Source organism: Alligator mississippiensis, chromosome 7, assembly GCF_030867095.1.
Source record: "Alligator mississippiensis isolate rAllMis1 chromosome 7, rAllMis1, whole genome shotgun sequence".
Lineage (NCBI taxonomy): Eukaryota > Metazoa > Chordata > Crocodylia > Alligatoridae > Alligator > Alligator mississippiensis.
This window is the reverse complement of record NC_081830.1, coordinates 55,068,414-55,084,124: the sequence shown is the minus strand read 5'-3', so window position 1 is coordinate 55,084,124 and position 15,711 is coordinate 55,068,414. Positions and strand designations below refer to the sequence as shown.

Genomic DNA, 15,711 nt, shown 5'->3' with positions numbered 1-15,711 from the left:
GCCTTATCAGCGACCTAACGATCGAAGGGAAGCTGGGTGTTAGTGACCACGAGCCGATCACCTTCACCATCCACTGTAAAGCTGGCAAGTCAGCAAGAAGCCCTCAACTTCAGGAAAGCTGACTTTGACAAGCTCAGGAAGCTTGTCAGTGAGGCCCTAAGTGACCACGACCCAAAGGGGAGGGGAGTTCAGGAAGAGTGGTCGCTCCTTAAGGCAGTGATCCTGGATGCACAAGCAAAGTCTATCCCATCTCAGAGGAAAGGCAGCAAAAGGGCACACTGGTCCCCTTGGCTCTTCAGGGAACTAGCGGACTTCCTGCGTCTGAAAAGAAAGACCTACAAAGGATGGAGGACAGGATCCACCTCCAAGGAGGAATATTCTGCACTGGTCCGAACCTGCAGAAAGTGAACCAGTAAAGCCAAGGCTGCAACTGAACTCCAACTGGCTACAAGTATCAAGGAGAATAAAAAGTCCTTTTTTAGATATGTGGGGAGCCAGAGGAAAAGCAAGGGCAACATTAGACCCCTGCTAAACCAGATGGGACAGCTGACTACCGACACCCAGGAAAAAGCCAACTTGCTAAATGGGTATTTTGCGTTGGTCTTTCAACAGTCCCATGGGATGCCCCTGCCCATTACGGGACAGGAAGGCCTGGGTGAGGGAGATTCCTTACTCTCCATCAATGCTGACCTTGTGAAGAAACACTTTGAGAGGCTGGATACCTTCAAGTCAGCCGGCCCTGACAGCTTACAGCCCAGAGTACTTAAGGAGCTGGCAAGCATCATAGCTCAGCCCCTGGCACGGATCTTCAAGAACTCTTAGTGCTCTGGTGAAGTGCCCAATGATTGGAAGAAGGCCAATGTGGTGCCTATCTTCAAGAAAGGGAGGAAAGTGGATCTGGCAAACTACAAGTCCATCAGCCTGACCTCTATCCCAGGGAAGATCCTAGAAAACATTATCAAAGAGACCATTCTCAACAGACTAGCTAATGGCAAAATCCTGAGCGATAGCCAGCACGGGTTTGTCATGGGTAGGTCTTGCTTGACCAATTTTATTTCCTTTTATGACCAGGTGATCTATCACTTGGACAAGGGGGAAGAGATTGATGTCATATATCTTGACTTTAAAAAAGCCATCGATCTGGTATCCCATGATCACCTTTTAGCGAAACTGGCCAGCTGCGGCCTCGGCTTCACCACAGTCAACTGACTGGGGAATTGGCTCTGTGACTGGACCGAGAGGGTGGTGGTTGATGGAAGTTAATTGTCGTGGTGTGCTGTGACCTCAAGGCTCTGTCATTTCATAGATTTCATAGACATTAGGGCTGGAAGGGACCTCGGAAGATCATCGAGTCCAGCCCCCCGCCCAAAAGGCAGGACGTCAGCTGGGGTTATAGGATCCCAGAAAGATAAGCATCCAGTTTCATCTTGAAGGTGTTCAATGAAGGCGCTTGAACAACCTCCGGCGGCAGGCTGTTCCAGACCTTGGGGGCTCGGACAGTAAAGAAATTCTTCCTTATTTCCAGCCTGAAACGATCTTGTAGTAGTTTGTGACCATTCGTCCTCATCATCCCTTGGGGCGCTCTGGTGAACAAACGTTCCCCTAGATACTGGTGATCACCCCTGATAAACTTGTAGGTGGCCATCAGATCACCCCTGAGCCTGCGCTTTTCCAGGCTAAAGAGCCCCAGGGCTCTCAGCCTGTCATCGTAGGGTCTGCTTCCCTGACCTCTGATCATGCGCGTGGCTCTTCTCTGGACTCTCTCAAGCTTCTCCACATCCTTTTTGAATTGTGGAGCCCAAAACTGGACGCAGTACTCCAGCTGCGGCCTCACTAAGGCCGAGTACAGGGGGAGAATGACGTCCCGGGATTTGCTTGAGAAGCATCTATGGATGCAAGCCAGCGTTTTGGTCGCTTTACTAGCCGCAGCATCGCATTGCAGGCTCATGTTCATCTTGTGGTCAATGATGACCCCCAAGTCTCTTTCTTCCATAGTGCTAACCAACATAGCACTGCCAAGCCTATAAGGATGCTGTGGGTTTTTCCTCCCAAGGTGGAGAACCTTGCATTTATCGGCGTTGAACACCATCAGATTCTCATCCGCCCACTTGCTGAGCCTGTCCAGGTCAGCCTGGATCACCCTCCTGTCTTCTGGTGTGGATGCTTTGCCCCAAAGTTTGGTGTCATCGGCGAACTTGGCCAGTCCGCTTCTGACTCCAGTGTCCACATCGTTAATGAAGATGTTGAACAGTATGGGTCCAAGGACAGAGCCCTGGGGGACCCCACTGGTCACAGGACACCACGATGAGTGACTTCCATCAATTACTACCCTCTGGGTCCGACCCCGGAGCCAATTTTCCAGCCAGTGGATCGTGGGGGACCCAAGGCGACAATTGGCCAGTTTCTCCAAGAGACGATCATGGGACACCAGATCGAAGGCTTTTTTGAAGTCAAGATATATGACATCAATCTCATCTCCCTTGTCCAGGTGATAGGTCACCTGGTCGTAGAAGGAAATGAGATTGGTCAAGCAAGACCTACCTGCAACAAACCCGTGCTGGCTATCCCTTAAGATGTTGGCGTCGGCCAGTCCATTAAGGATGGCCTCCTTAATAAACTTTTCTAAGATCTTCCCCAGGATAGAAGTCAGGCTGATGGGCCTATAGTTAGCCGGATCCACTTTCCTCCCTTTCTTGAAGATAGGCACCACGTTGGCCTTCTTCCAGTCTTCGGGCACTACACCAGAGCACCAAGAGTTTTCAAAGATCCGCGCTAGAGGCTGGGCTATGATGCTCGCCAGCTCCTTGAGTACCCTGGGGTGAAGATTGTCAGGGCCGGCTGACTTGAAGGTATCCATTATATATATTATATATAATATATTATATATATTATTCAACATAGATTTCATAGACATTTGGGCTGGAAGGGACCTCAGAGGATCATTGAGTTCAGCCCCCTGTCCCAGGGGCAGGAAGTCAGCAGGGATCATAGGATCCCAGCAAGATAAGCATTCAAATGTGTCTTGAAGGCGTTCAAAATGGGTGCTTGAACCACCTCCGGTGTCAGTCTATTCCAAACCTTGGGGGCTCAGACAGTAAAGAAGTTCTTCCTTATGTCCAGCCTGAAACAGTCGCAGAGGAGTTTGTGACGGTTCAATCTTGTCCAGGCAGATCTCTTGACTTAATGGGGATATCATGCTCATCTTGAAAAAGAAGGAAGAGGCATACAAACAATGGAAGCCTGGGACAGTCCCCAGGGAGGACTGTACAACAGCAGCTTGCACTTGTAGGGAGCAGATTAGAAAGGTTAAGGTGGTGATTGAATTTAAACTTGCAACAGAAATCATGAACAATAAGAAGTCCTTCTTTAGGTATGAAGGGAACAGAAGGAAAACAAATGGAGTGTGGAGCTATTGCTTAACTCAAGAGAGCTGGTTACCAACACTCAGGAGAAAACTGAACTCCTAAATGACTACTTTATTTCAGTATTTCACTGGACTAGGGGGAAAATCATACTAGATAAGGTTCAGAATAGGCCTGGTGGGAATGATCGCCTTCCTACTGTTGATGTTGAGCTGGTGCATGATCAGTTAGAAAAGTTAGACATTGATAAGTTAGCAGAACCAGATGAACTTCATCCAAGAGTGCTGAAGGAGTTGGCCAAAGTAATCATGGGACCTCTGGTGAAACTCTTCCAAAACTCATGGCACTCAGGGGAGGTCCCTGAAGACTGGAAGAAGACCAAGGTTGTGTCCATCTTCAAGAAGGGGAGGAGAGAGGATCTAGGCAACTATGGGCCAATTAGCCTAACTTTTATCCCAGGGAAAATCCTGGAAAGATTCATCAAGGAGTCTATGTGGAATATGCTTGCAGAAGGTAGGATTCTGAGCAACAGGCAGCATGGCTTAATCACAGGCAGGTCTTGTTTTACCAGTCTTATCTCCTTCTACGACAAGGTAACTTGCCACTTGGATAAGAGAGAGGAGGTTGACATTGTATACCTAGACTTCCAAAAGGCCTTTGATCTTGTATCCAATGATGTTCTCACAGGAAAACTGGAGGATTGTGGGCTTAACTGCTTGACAGTTAGGTGGGTAGAAAGCTGGCTGCAGGGTAGGACCCAGAGAGTTCTAATGAACAGATCTGTGTCGTCCCAGTGAAAAGTGGCCAGTGATGTCCCTCAGGGGTCCGTGCTTGGTCTAGTACTTTTTAACATCTTTATCAATGATCTGGATGTGCGGGTGAAGAGCTCACTGGCCAAGTTTGCAGATGACACCAAGTTATGGGGAGTGTGGTCACACCTGAAAATAGGCTGCAGATGAAGGTGGACCTAGACAGGCTGGCAAGTTGGGTGGATCAGAACCAGATGAAGTTCAGCATTGAGAAGTGTAAAGTGCTCCATCTGGGGATGAACAATTCCTAACCTACTTACAGGCTTGGTGGTGCTAAACAGACTAGCACCATGACTGAAAGGGACCTAGGGGTAATAATAGACCATTGTATGAACATGAGCCATCAATACAATGCTGTAGCCAGCAGGGCAAACAATACTCTGGCATGCATCAACTGATGCATCTCAAGCAAAACCAAGGAAGTGATTCTTCCACTTCACTCAGCGTTGGTGAGACCGCAGCTGCAGTACTGCGTCCAGTTCTGGGCACTGTATTTCAACAAGGATCTGGAAAAGCTTAAGAGAGTCCAGAGAAGAGCCACCCATATGATCAGAGACTTGCAAGGCTTATGAGAAAAGGCTGAGGGACTTGCATGGGCAACTGGTGCCACCTTAGTTGGGGAGGCACATGCCCCCGCTCCTCCATGACCAGTCCCCCCATGGCTGATCTCACTGCCCGGGGGGAGGTCCCCCCATGACCAAACCCGCCGATCAGGAGGGAGTGGTCCCCCCCATGGCCCATCCTGCCGACCAGGGTGGGGGTCCCCCCCCGTAGCCTATCTTAGTATCTGGGGGGACCCCCGTGGCTGATCGCTGTGGCCGATCACTGCAGCCACTTCTGGGAATGTCCGTGGCCAATTCTGGGAGAGGCTGCAGCAATCGGCTGGTGCTTGCAAGGGTGGCACTGGCATTCCCACCTGCCCCCTCTGCCCATAGCCTAAGCAGCGAGTGTGGCTGGTCAGGGGATGAACTGGCGCTCTCAGGGGGTGCACGTGCACCCCCGTGCACCCACTATGCATCGCCACTGGGGACTTGGGTCTCTTCAGCCTAAAAAAGAGAAGGCTGAGGGGACTTGGTAACAGCTTATCGCTATATCAGGGGAATATATCAAGGGCTCAGCAAACAACTGTTCACCAGAGCACCCTTGGGGAAAAACAGGAGTAATGGCCACAAACTCCTGGAAGATCATTTCAGGCGTAATGCTAGGAAAAACTTCTTCACAGTTAAGGTGTCCATACTGTAGAATAAACTTCCTCCAGAGATGGTGCAATCACCTACCCTGAAAATCTTCAAGAGCAGACTGGATGATCACCTTGCTGGGGTTACCTGACCCCAATTATCTTTCCTGCTTAGTACAGGGGGCTTGGACCCGACGATCTTGCGAGGTCCCTTCCAACTCCTTACAATCTATAAATCTATGGATCTATGACTATATTTATTCTAGGAAACAAATTAATTTGGATATTGCTGACTTATAATCAACCTTTTAAGACTGAAAAACTTGTTGCTTAGAACTGATTTACCTTTAAAAATTAAGTAGCAAAAGGAGCTATTACTAAACAGAATTTGCTAAGCAGCTGTTCAATGTTATTTTTAACATTTTTGTTTGAAACAAATTTCATGTTTAAAGTAACATTTTTAAAACTGGCAGGTAAACCAAAGCAGTATTTGGATGGCACTGAAAATATGAAATTTGTTTACCTTATACTATTAATTATTGTGAGCTGAAGAAACACTTCATTCTGTTAGTTGAATACATGCTTGTTGTAAAGTGCTCATATTAATCAGTTTGCATTTCCAGAGCAAAGGTATGCAGCCTATTTAGTCTTCTTGCCTCATGTTCAAACTAATATAGTTGGTGTATTTGATAGTAATATATGAAGGCATACAAATCATTTTAGATCACATGGGCCAATTAAATGAAAATACTACAGGCGTGTCGCAACTTATGCAGGGGTTAGGTTCCGAGGTCATCACATAAGGCGAAAATTGTGCGTAGTCAAATCGCCAGCAATTTGACTAGCGGCGACTGCCTCTGCCTCCAAAACCTCCCACTGCTGCCTTGGAGCCGTGCTTGGAGCTGTGTGGCCGGCGGCAGCAGTGCAACACAGGGTGGTGGGGGGGATGGCTGCATGCCGCTGGGCCACCACCACACTGCCAAAACCTCCCGCCGCCGCTGCAAACTGCCGCAAACTGAAGCCCCGCCCCCCCTCCCACCCTGCGTAAAGTTGAATTCGCGCAAGTTAAATGCGTGTATGACACGACTGTACTGTATTTAGGATCCGATCTAGTGAAGTGTAGCATTCTTCCTGGAAAGCATTTGTCATCCTTAACTCCCAATAATTTTCATAGCACCTTAGTGTTCTGCACCACACCTTCTGTAGCTCTAAATAATTCAGTAAAGCATATCAAATTTATCTGTGTTTACTGATTGCATGACAGCTGTTGGGACAATAAGCAACAAATTGTTAACATCATATTTGACTGTGGAGGAAGGACAGTCTTATGGTTAAAGACAAAGATTGGGAGACTGGTAACTTTAGTTAAGTCATTCAGCTCTCTTATTCCACTCTCTAGCTCTAAAATGAGGATATTTATACAGCATGTGGTTACTTCACAGGAGTTATATGAGGTGTCTTTAATACCGATGGAAAAAAAATTAAGATCCTGAGATGGAAGGTGATAGATAACTTCAAAATGCTACATTGTCTGACAAAAATAATAGGTGTCCAGTTAATTAGCAGACAAAATACATTTACGGAGGTTTTTATTGTTTTAATAAATATTAGATAAATGAGCATAATATAATTAATAGCAGCATGTTTCCTTCTACTTTTAGTGAATGAAATACTACTAATAGTATATATTGATACATGATGTATCCATGAGCCCTTTTCTTTTTTCTTTCAGGTGAGGACTGTGATATTGACATAAATGACTGTGACAGCAACCCATGTCATCATGCTGGGACTTGTATAGACCAACCCAATGGTTATAATTGCCATTGTCCACGTGGCTGGGTTGGAGCAAATTGTGAAATACGTAAGTATTATAGAGACTGCTTTTATTCATTTTTAATATAATTTTAACATAAATGTAGTTGGTTGTCCTGAAGATTCCTAAAAATAATGCCAAAATAGTAGTAAAAGAAGCTGTAGGTCAAGGGTGTCAAACTCATCTCACTTTGCATGTCAGGTGAGTGGCACAGAGCCAGTCCACAGGCCAGATCAGGTCCATGGACCACTTTTCCCACATGCCTAATCCAGCACATGTGGCACCCTCCCAGACCAGTCCAAGACACAGGCTCAAGTGAGCTCTGCAGGTGATACAGCCCAGGACTGGCCCCAACAAACTCCTTGAGCACTGAGGACAGGGACCCTTCCCCAGTGAGCACTGCAGGCAGCACAAAGCTAATCTAGGGCAGCACTGGGGACCAGGTTATGGGGCTCCGTGGGCCAGATCTGGCCTCCGGGCTGTATGTTTAACACCCCTTTTATAGGTACTTCTTAAACAATAACTACAATATGTATAATTTAACAAAATGATTAAAGGTAAATCAACACAAAATGATGGTTTAAACTAAAATTTAAAAAAGTGGCCACTAATATTGGGCAATACTATTTCTGGGTGCCTAACTTTGAGATACCTTAGAGCACCCATAAGAGTAGCAGAAGTCAATATGAGCTGTAGATGCTCAGAACCTGGTCCAAAGTGTTTAAGTAGGTGGTCATTTTTGATAATTTGGCATATATATCCAGTGGTGACAAAATTTAATATGGCACTTATGAGTATGATTTAACTGAGTTAACATAAAGCTTATGCCTTTGATTTTCAGTGATTCCCATTTATTTTTGAGTACCTGTATCTCCAGTTGTACTTCTGCAGAGTATATTTTTATTGCAGTGGTGTCTTCCCTATGGTCTTTGACAGAAGTTTCTTCTCCTTTACTGGACAGTTTAATTACATATTTGAGTATTTTGTTTTCAGGTATTTCGGTGATAGGTCTCCTCAAAACACTAGATAGTTACATATATTTGATAGTTACTAAATAGTTCATTTATTGAACAAGGGAAGGGATTCAGGCAAATTAGTTTCTGCATTAGTGGGAACATGGCTGATTGTCCAGTTACCAGTATTCCAAAAAACAGATGGAGTTAACCAAGAAGTAGGTGCATAGTTAAGCACCTTATTTAGGCACCTCATTTGCATGATGAGGATACTATTTAGATGCCAGGCTTCTCAGGAATGCCTGCTTTCTACCTACACTCCTTTCCTCTTTTAAGTGCTGTGCCTTCTGACTTTGCTGTACTTAGACAATGCTGAAAGCTTGCCCATAGTTTTCCTCCAATGTTATCTCTGTTCACACAAATGCTGGAGCACAACTGTGATCTTATGCAAGAACTCACTGGATTAAAGCAACTTTTAATCTTCCTTTATTTGTTAATGATGAATTCAGTTTAGTCAATGAATTATGGTACAGCACAAATACAAATGGATAAAAGCAGAAGACTGTCTGTATTGACCATGCTAAGGGCTCAGTTGCATCTGGCTGCTGTTTAGAATCCTTTCCACAGTTTGAGACTTTTGTGAAGTCTGTTGCATAACCTTGATTTCAGCTGAGCAAAGGAGGGTTATTGCCAAGTTCCTACCTTTAGTTTGAAGACAGTAAAAACAGCTTTTTGAAAGAGTGTTGCAGGCATTGCAGTCCTGGGACTTCTCCGTCCTGGGGCCTGCTGCACTCATGCCAAAGAGGTGATTCTCCCAAAGCAGAGATGATCCTTCAGGGATAAGTCTGAGAGGGCTGCTTGGGCATAGTGATGCCTTAAACAGGCATATCTGCTTAATCAGTAAGACAATGAAATTCTGAGCGGTAGTGGCTTCCTTAGGCAGTACATTTACAGACAAATGAATAATTCTCTAGAAATGCTTCCTTTGGGGTGCCTTAGTACATTATGGCTAGATACAGACATTCAAGAAGCCCAAGTCAGAATCAATCTAAATTATGTGGTTTTCTGTAGGATAGATCAGTAATGAACAGAACACACATTTGCCCTTTGGTGGTGGGGTGGGGGGAAGGAATCTTCAACTGGGTTCTGCCATTTTTAAACTAATCTATGTACACTGAACTTCTGTTCTGTTATGGGTAGAGACCGGTTTTGTGTGCCAAGCTTCTGTTCTGTTACAGGTATAGACTGGTTTCCTACCAGTGATACCAGTAAAAGTGTAATGTCTGTACATGGCCTACATGTCTGTAATAAGGTGAAAAAGAAAACAGGTAGAACAAGAAACTTCCTGGGAGCTGTGGAGATGAGGTATGAAATCAGTATAATTCATTTTAGAATGCCATATCCAGAATTCTAGATTCACCAAGAGGTTGGTCTTTTACACTGCAAGCACAGAATTGTATGTACCTAAGTGCAAGAGTGGGCAGACCAGACAGCTTTACTGGCTGAATGGCTGAAAAAATATTTCTCCCTGATCAAAGGAGTTAACCCTCTGAGAGGAGCATGTCATTAAGTGCTATATTAATATTTTGAGGTTCATGTGTAAGCCTATAAGTACTCTGACATCCACTCTGCCCCTTTACCTCATTTGTAAATTAGCAAATAAAGGAATGGATGAGCATAGAGCTGGAGACTTCCTTCTGCAAAATGGAGAGGGGAAAGGAGAACAACTGTTATTATTTAGTGCTTAATCCTGGTGATGCCTGACAGGGGTGCGCGAAGCAGGCCCTATTCGATTTGGATTCGGCCTGAATCGGGGACAGTGATTCAATTTGTTGATTCGGATCACTGTCCCTGATTTGATTCGGCTGAATCCGAATCTGAAGATTTGATGCTGACTCAGAGAATCAGCAATTCAGACACAGACACAGCTTTAAATGTTTTTTCTACATACTTTGAGGTACCAGCGTGGCTTGTGAATGCTGCAGTGCTTGGGCGGATGGAGTGTCCTACAGGAACGCGGTAGGGGGGCCCTCCACATGCTTGGTGGTGAGCCCGGAAGTGGACCGGAAGTACCTCTGGTCTACTTCTGGGTCTGCTGGGGAGTGCATTGGGGAGTCCCCCATGCTTCTGTGGGACACTCCATGTGCCCCAGCATTACAGCATTCACAAGCCGCCTGCTACCTAGAGGTAAGTAGAAAAAACATTTAAAGCTGTGCCTACGTCCAAATCTCTGAATCTTTCTGAATCTCTCCAAATCGATTCGGAGGATTCTGATTCAATTTGAAGAGATTAAGGGGTCCTCTGATTTGATTCAGAGATTCGGCCACTGAATCAGGCCGAATCTCCGACGAATCAAATCAGGGACCGAAACTTCACACAGCCCTAATGCCTGAAGTGCAGCAGCCTAGATTACTGTGCAAATACTTGCAAAATCAAAGGCTTTATAACAACTGTTTTACTACAGCCATCTGAAACAATGCAAATACAGATAATGGGAACAAACATTGTCTTTCTGAAACCTCTGTGCTCAGGGTGGATGGCAGTGGGGCAGGCAGTGGCAGTTCTGGAAGGGGTGGCAACGGAGTCGGCTATAGGCACCCCTAAATTTCCCATAGCCATCCCTCCTAGAACCACTGCTACCCACCCTGCCCCCACTCTGAGCGCAGCCCCAGCCCAGCAGTGGACAGCCCCAGGAAGAGGCCCCTGGCCCTGAGCCTGCAGTGGGCAGCCTGCCCTTGCTCCATGCACAAATTTGGGGGGGGCCTGCCCCCCATGCCTCCTCTGGGGATGCATGCAGTGGCGGGGACCCACCCCCCTGTGTCCCTTCCTGCCCCTCTGTGCCTCCTTGATGAGCCACCTGCACGTCCGTCCTGCTCCCAGGGTTACACTTACCACCCTGGCTGGGCAGGACCTACCCCTGCCCCACTCCCTCCCTCACCATGGGGGCCTCAATCTATCCCCTCCACGTCCCTTTTCTCCCCCATGCCCCTTCTCCTCCCCCCCACCCCGACTTAGTGGCAGGAGGCTGCTCTCCAAGCTGCCTGGCTGCATTTCTGGCTGTGTGCATGCTTTGGCTGTGTGCATGCATGCGGCATTTATCAGTGACATCAGGCCAAAAAAAGCCAATTGCTGATAATGTTAATTTTCCTGTCATCAATGCTGATCTGATATGCCACTGATATATTGGTGCACCTCTAGTTATAAATGGATGCAACCTAGATATGAGCCAATTTTGCACTGAGTTTGGTCCATCTAATTTCATATCTCAGTGAATCTGTCTCAGTTTCAGCTGTCACAACCTTCTTCTCAAAGCTATGTATGTTATCCATCCCACAGCCTCAGCAGTTTGCACATACTGATGCATACTAGCTTGGAAATAAAATTGAACACTGCGCTAGTATTTCCACCTGATCCACTCCCCTGACATACCTGACAAAAACACATGTTGAAACCAAACTTCAGATTTTCCCATAAAACAGAATGTGCTGCTGTAACTAAGTCATATTTGTAAACTGATCAGTTTTACGTATTGCTGTTTTATACTGTTAGTCATACAGGAGGCTGGTAGTTGTGCATTATTTCATCTTTTTTCAAAGTAACTTTCTGTCTAAAATTGGCATTTTTACTAGTAGCATTTCAGGGTTAAGGCTGCCTGTCATACCGTGTCCTTTACTTACCTTCCAACTGTTCTACAGACAGTGAGCTAGTTAGGAGAGATATAATTTGCCTAGCAAGGAAAACGTGTGTGTGTGTGTGTGTGTGTGTGTGTGTGTGTATATATATATATATATATATATATATATATATATATATATTATATTATATTGTTATATCATTTTCCCTAGTGATTGCAATTTGTATTGAAGAACAATGGAATTAACTCAACACTAGGGACACTACAACCAACCTTTCTTACAAAAAGGAAACATTTAATGTGAAGTTCCCTTGGCCAATAAAATAGAGGAGGGTTTCAGTCTAAAACTTTATAAACCTTGCAGATTAGCAGATTAGCAGTCACCACTGATACCATTTCAGTTTCTATGGGTATAAATAATTCAATTAGCAGGGAAAGTTAAGTTATGTCATGCAGAGAAGATAATTTACAGGTTATTTCTAGTAGAATGAGTGTGCCTATCAGAACCTCAAATTTTACTGAATCTTACATCTTAATTCCTGTGAGACTGCAAAGGCTATTCGAATCATTACCATCATTTCCAAATGTTTGGAATATATACTGTGAACCTTTGGGATTTTATCTGGGGAAAAAGAACAGACATTTCTACCATTCTGATCAGATCCAGAGAATTCCTTTATTCAGCATCAGACCTTCTTTGCCCTGCTATGGAGTTGCATCTGCCAATAACAGGTGTCAGTTGGTCCTAACCTATTTTACTATCTATATGAGATGCTGACTGCACAGTAGCCTGAGGCCACTGCACAGGAGTGTCATGTGGCAGCAACCGTGATGTGACTCATAGATTGTTAGGGAGTGGAAGAGACCTTGTAGATCATCAGGTCTAGCCTGCTGCCCAAGGGTAGGAAGTCAGCTAGGGTCAAAGGATTGCAGCAAGATAAATGTTCAAATGTTTCTTGCAAGTGTCTAGAGTAGGTGCTTGCACCACCTCGGGGCGGGGGGGGGGGGGGGGGGAGTCCATTCCAGGCCTTGGGGGCTTTGACAGGAAAGAAGTTTTTCTGTATGTGCAGCATAAAACCGTCTTGCAGGAGTTTGTGACCATTAGACCTTGTCATCCCTTGGGGCGTTCTGGTGAACAGGCATACCCCTAGATCCTGATGCACACCCCTTATGTACTTATAGGCTGCCACCAGGTCACCCTGAGCCTGTGCTTTTTCAAACTGAAGAGTCCTATGGCTCTCAGCCTCTCTTCATAAGGCCTGTTCTCTTGCCCTCTGATCATGTGCGTGGCTCTCCGCAGGACTCTCTCAAGCTTCTCCATGTCCTTCTTGAATTGTGGAGCCCAGAATTGGATGCAGTACTCCAGCTGTAGCCTCAACAAGGCTGAATACAGCAGGAGGATGACATCCTGAGATTTGCTTGAGATGCATCTATGGTTGCAAGCCAGAGTTTTGTTTGGTTTACCAACTGTGACATTGCATTGGTGGCTCATGTTTATTTTGTAGTCAGTCATGACCCCCAAGTCCCATTTGGCTGTGGTGCTAGTGAGCGCAGCACTGCCAAGCCTGTAAGTGTGATGCAGATCATTCCCCCCCTCCCCCCCCCCCCCCCCCCGCTGTGGTGGAGTAACATGTATTTTTTCCGTATTTAATGTCATCAGGTTTTTATCTGCCCATTTTCTAAGCCTATCAAGGTCAGCCCTTATCACCAACCTATCCTTGAGTGTGGATACTCTACCGCAAAGTTTGGTGTCATCGGTGAACTTGGCCAGTCCGCTTCTGACACCAGTGTCCATTAATAAAGATGTTAAAGAGTATAGGTCCAAGGATGGAGCCTTGGGGGACACAACTGGTCATGGAGCACCATGATTATTCACTTCTGTTGACCACCACTCTCTGGGTCCGATCTCAGAGCCAATTCCCCCACCATCGGATTGTGATGTAGTCAAGGCTGCAATTGGCCAATTTTTCCATGAGGAGATCATGGGACACCAGATCAAAGGATTTTTTTAAATGCTAGATATATGACGTCAATCTCTTCTCCCTTGTCCAGGTGATATGTCACCTGGTCATAGAAGGAAATGAGATTGGTCAGGCAAGACCTACCTGCAACAAACCCGTGCTGGCGGTCCCTCAGGATGTTGCCATCAGCCAGCTTGTCAAGAATGGTCTCTTGAACATTTTTTCCAAAATCTTTCCAGGAATTGAGGTCAGGCTGATTTGCCTGTAGTTCTCCGGATCTACTTTCCTCCCTTTCTTGAAGATAGGCACCACATTGGCCTTCTTCCAACCTTCACGCTCGGGTACTTCACCTGAGCACCACAAGTTCTCAAATATCCTTGCCAGTGGCTGGGCTATGATGCCTGCCAGCTCTTTAAGTACTCTGGGGTACAGTCTGTCAGGACCAGCTGACTTGAAGGTGCCCAGCCTCTCAAGGTGTTCCTTTACAAGGTCTACACTAATGTTGGGTATAAATTCACCTTCACCCTGGCTGTCCTGCATCATGTTAGGCAGGGCGGTTCCTTTGGCCTGGTGAAAATCCGATACAAAGTACCCATTAAGCAGGCTAGCTTTTTCGTGGGTGTCGATTGTCAGTTGTCTCATTTGGTTGTTACCGATGTTACCTTTGCTTCTCTTCTGACTCCCCACATATCTAAAAAAGGACTTTTTGTTGTCCTTGATACTTGTAGCTAGTTGGAGTTTGGTTGCAGCCTTGGCTTTCCTGGTTTGCTCCCTACAGTTACGGACCAGTCCAGAATACTCCTCCTTAGTGAAGATTCCTGTTTTCTGTCTTTTATAAGCTTCTCTTTTTAGATGTAGGAGATCCACAAGTTCCCTGCTGAGCCACGGGGGTTGCTGTGCCCTTTTGTTACCTTTCCTCCAAGATGGGATGGACATCCCTTGTGCTTTCAGGATAACTCCCTTAATGAGCAACCACTCATCTTGGACTCCCCTCCCTGTCAAGTCATGGCCCCTTAGGGCCTTGACAACAAGCCTCCTGAGCTTATCAAAGTCAGCTTTCCTGAAGTCGAGGACTTCTGCACTGCTGACTGACTTGCCACCTTTGAGATGGATAGTAAAAGTGATCAGCTTGTGGTCACTATCTCCCAGCTTTCCTTCGATTCTTAGGTCACTGACTAGATTATCCCCCTTGGCAAATACTAGGTCCAATAGTGCTTTACCTCTTGTTGATCCATGGACTTCTTGAGTCAGGTAGAACTTGTCCACACTTGTGAAGAAGCTTTGTGACCATTTGGATTTGGCTGAGTGCTCTTCCCAAGAGATGTCTGGGTAGTTGAAGTCTCCCAGGACAACCACGCACTGAGAGTATGCAGCCTCAGCCAGTTCCCTGGTGAATTCCTGGTCAAGCTCTTGTTCCTGATTAGGAGGTCTGTAGTAGACTCCTACCATTGTGTCCCTTGTGACATGTTCCCCACATATGTTAACCTAGAGGGTCTCCAGTCATCCTCCATGGGTGCCAATGTCAGCTTGCAGGGATGTGTAGCTTTCCTTGATGTAGACAGCTACACCTCAACCCCCTTGTTCTGCAAAATCTCTCCCGTACAGGGTATAGCCATCTATACCTGTGGAGTCCCACCAGGTCTCCATTATCCCTATGATATCATAGTCATTCTTGTTTAGCAGGAGGACCAGTTCCTTCTGTTTGTTCCCCAAGCTCCTGGCATTGGTATACAGACCCGTAAGTGTCCCATTAGAAGCCTTAGGCTTCCTTGCACTCCCAGGAGGACATCGTTCCAGGGCTGGGGTAGGAGTGGATTCCCTTTGGTGCCCTAACCTGCTGGTTTTGCAGTAGTTCCCTAGTGGGCTTGCTTTGATGGTTGCCCACCCATCCCCTGGTGGGCTTAAAGCCTGCTTGAGCAGGTCAGCCATTCTAGCTAAAAAGAGCTTCCTCCTCAGTGAGAAGAGGTGAAGGCCGTCTCTTCCCAGCAGACCACTGCCT

At 46.1% G+C, this 15,711-nt stretch overlaps 1 protein-coding gene across 3 annotated transcripts in view; it reads left to right on the top strand.

Annotated features, from left to right (window-relative positions):
• The window catches only part of DNER (delta/notch like EGF repeat containing), a 366,522-nt gene that overhangs the window by 332,664 nt on the left and 18,147 nt on the right, over positions 1-15,711 (top strand). For all 3 annotated transcript variants that reach the window (XM_059730967.1, XM_059730966.1, XM_019491837.2), the window contains one exon: positions 7,081-7,212. In XM_059730967.1, the coding sequence (XP_059586950.1) occupies positions 7,081-7,212 (132 nt within the window). The remainder of the gene's footprint in view (positions 1-7,080; positions 7,213-15,711) is intronic.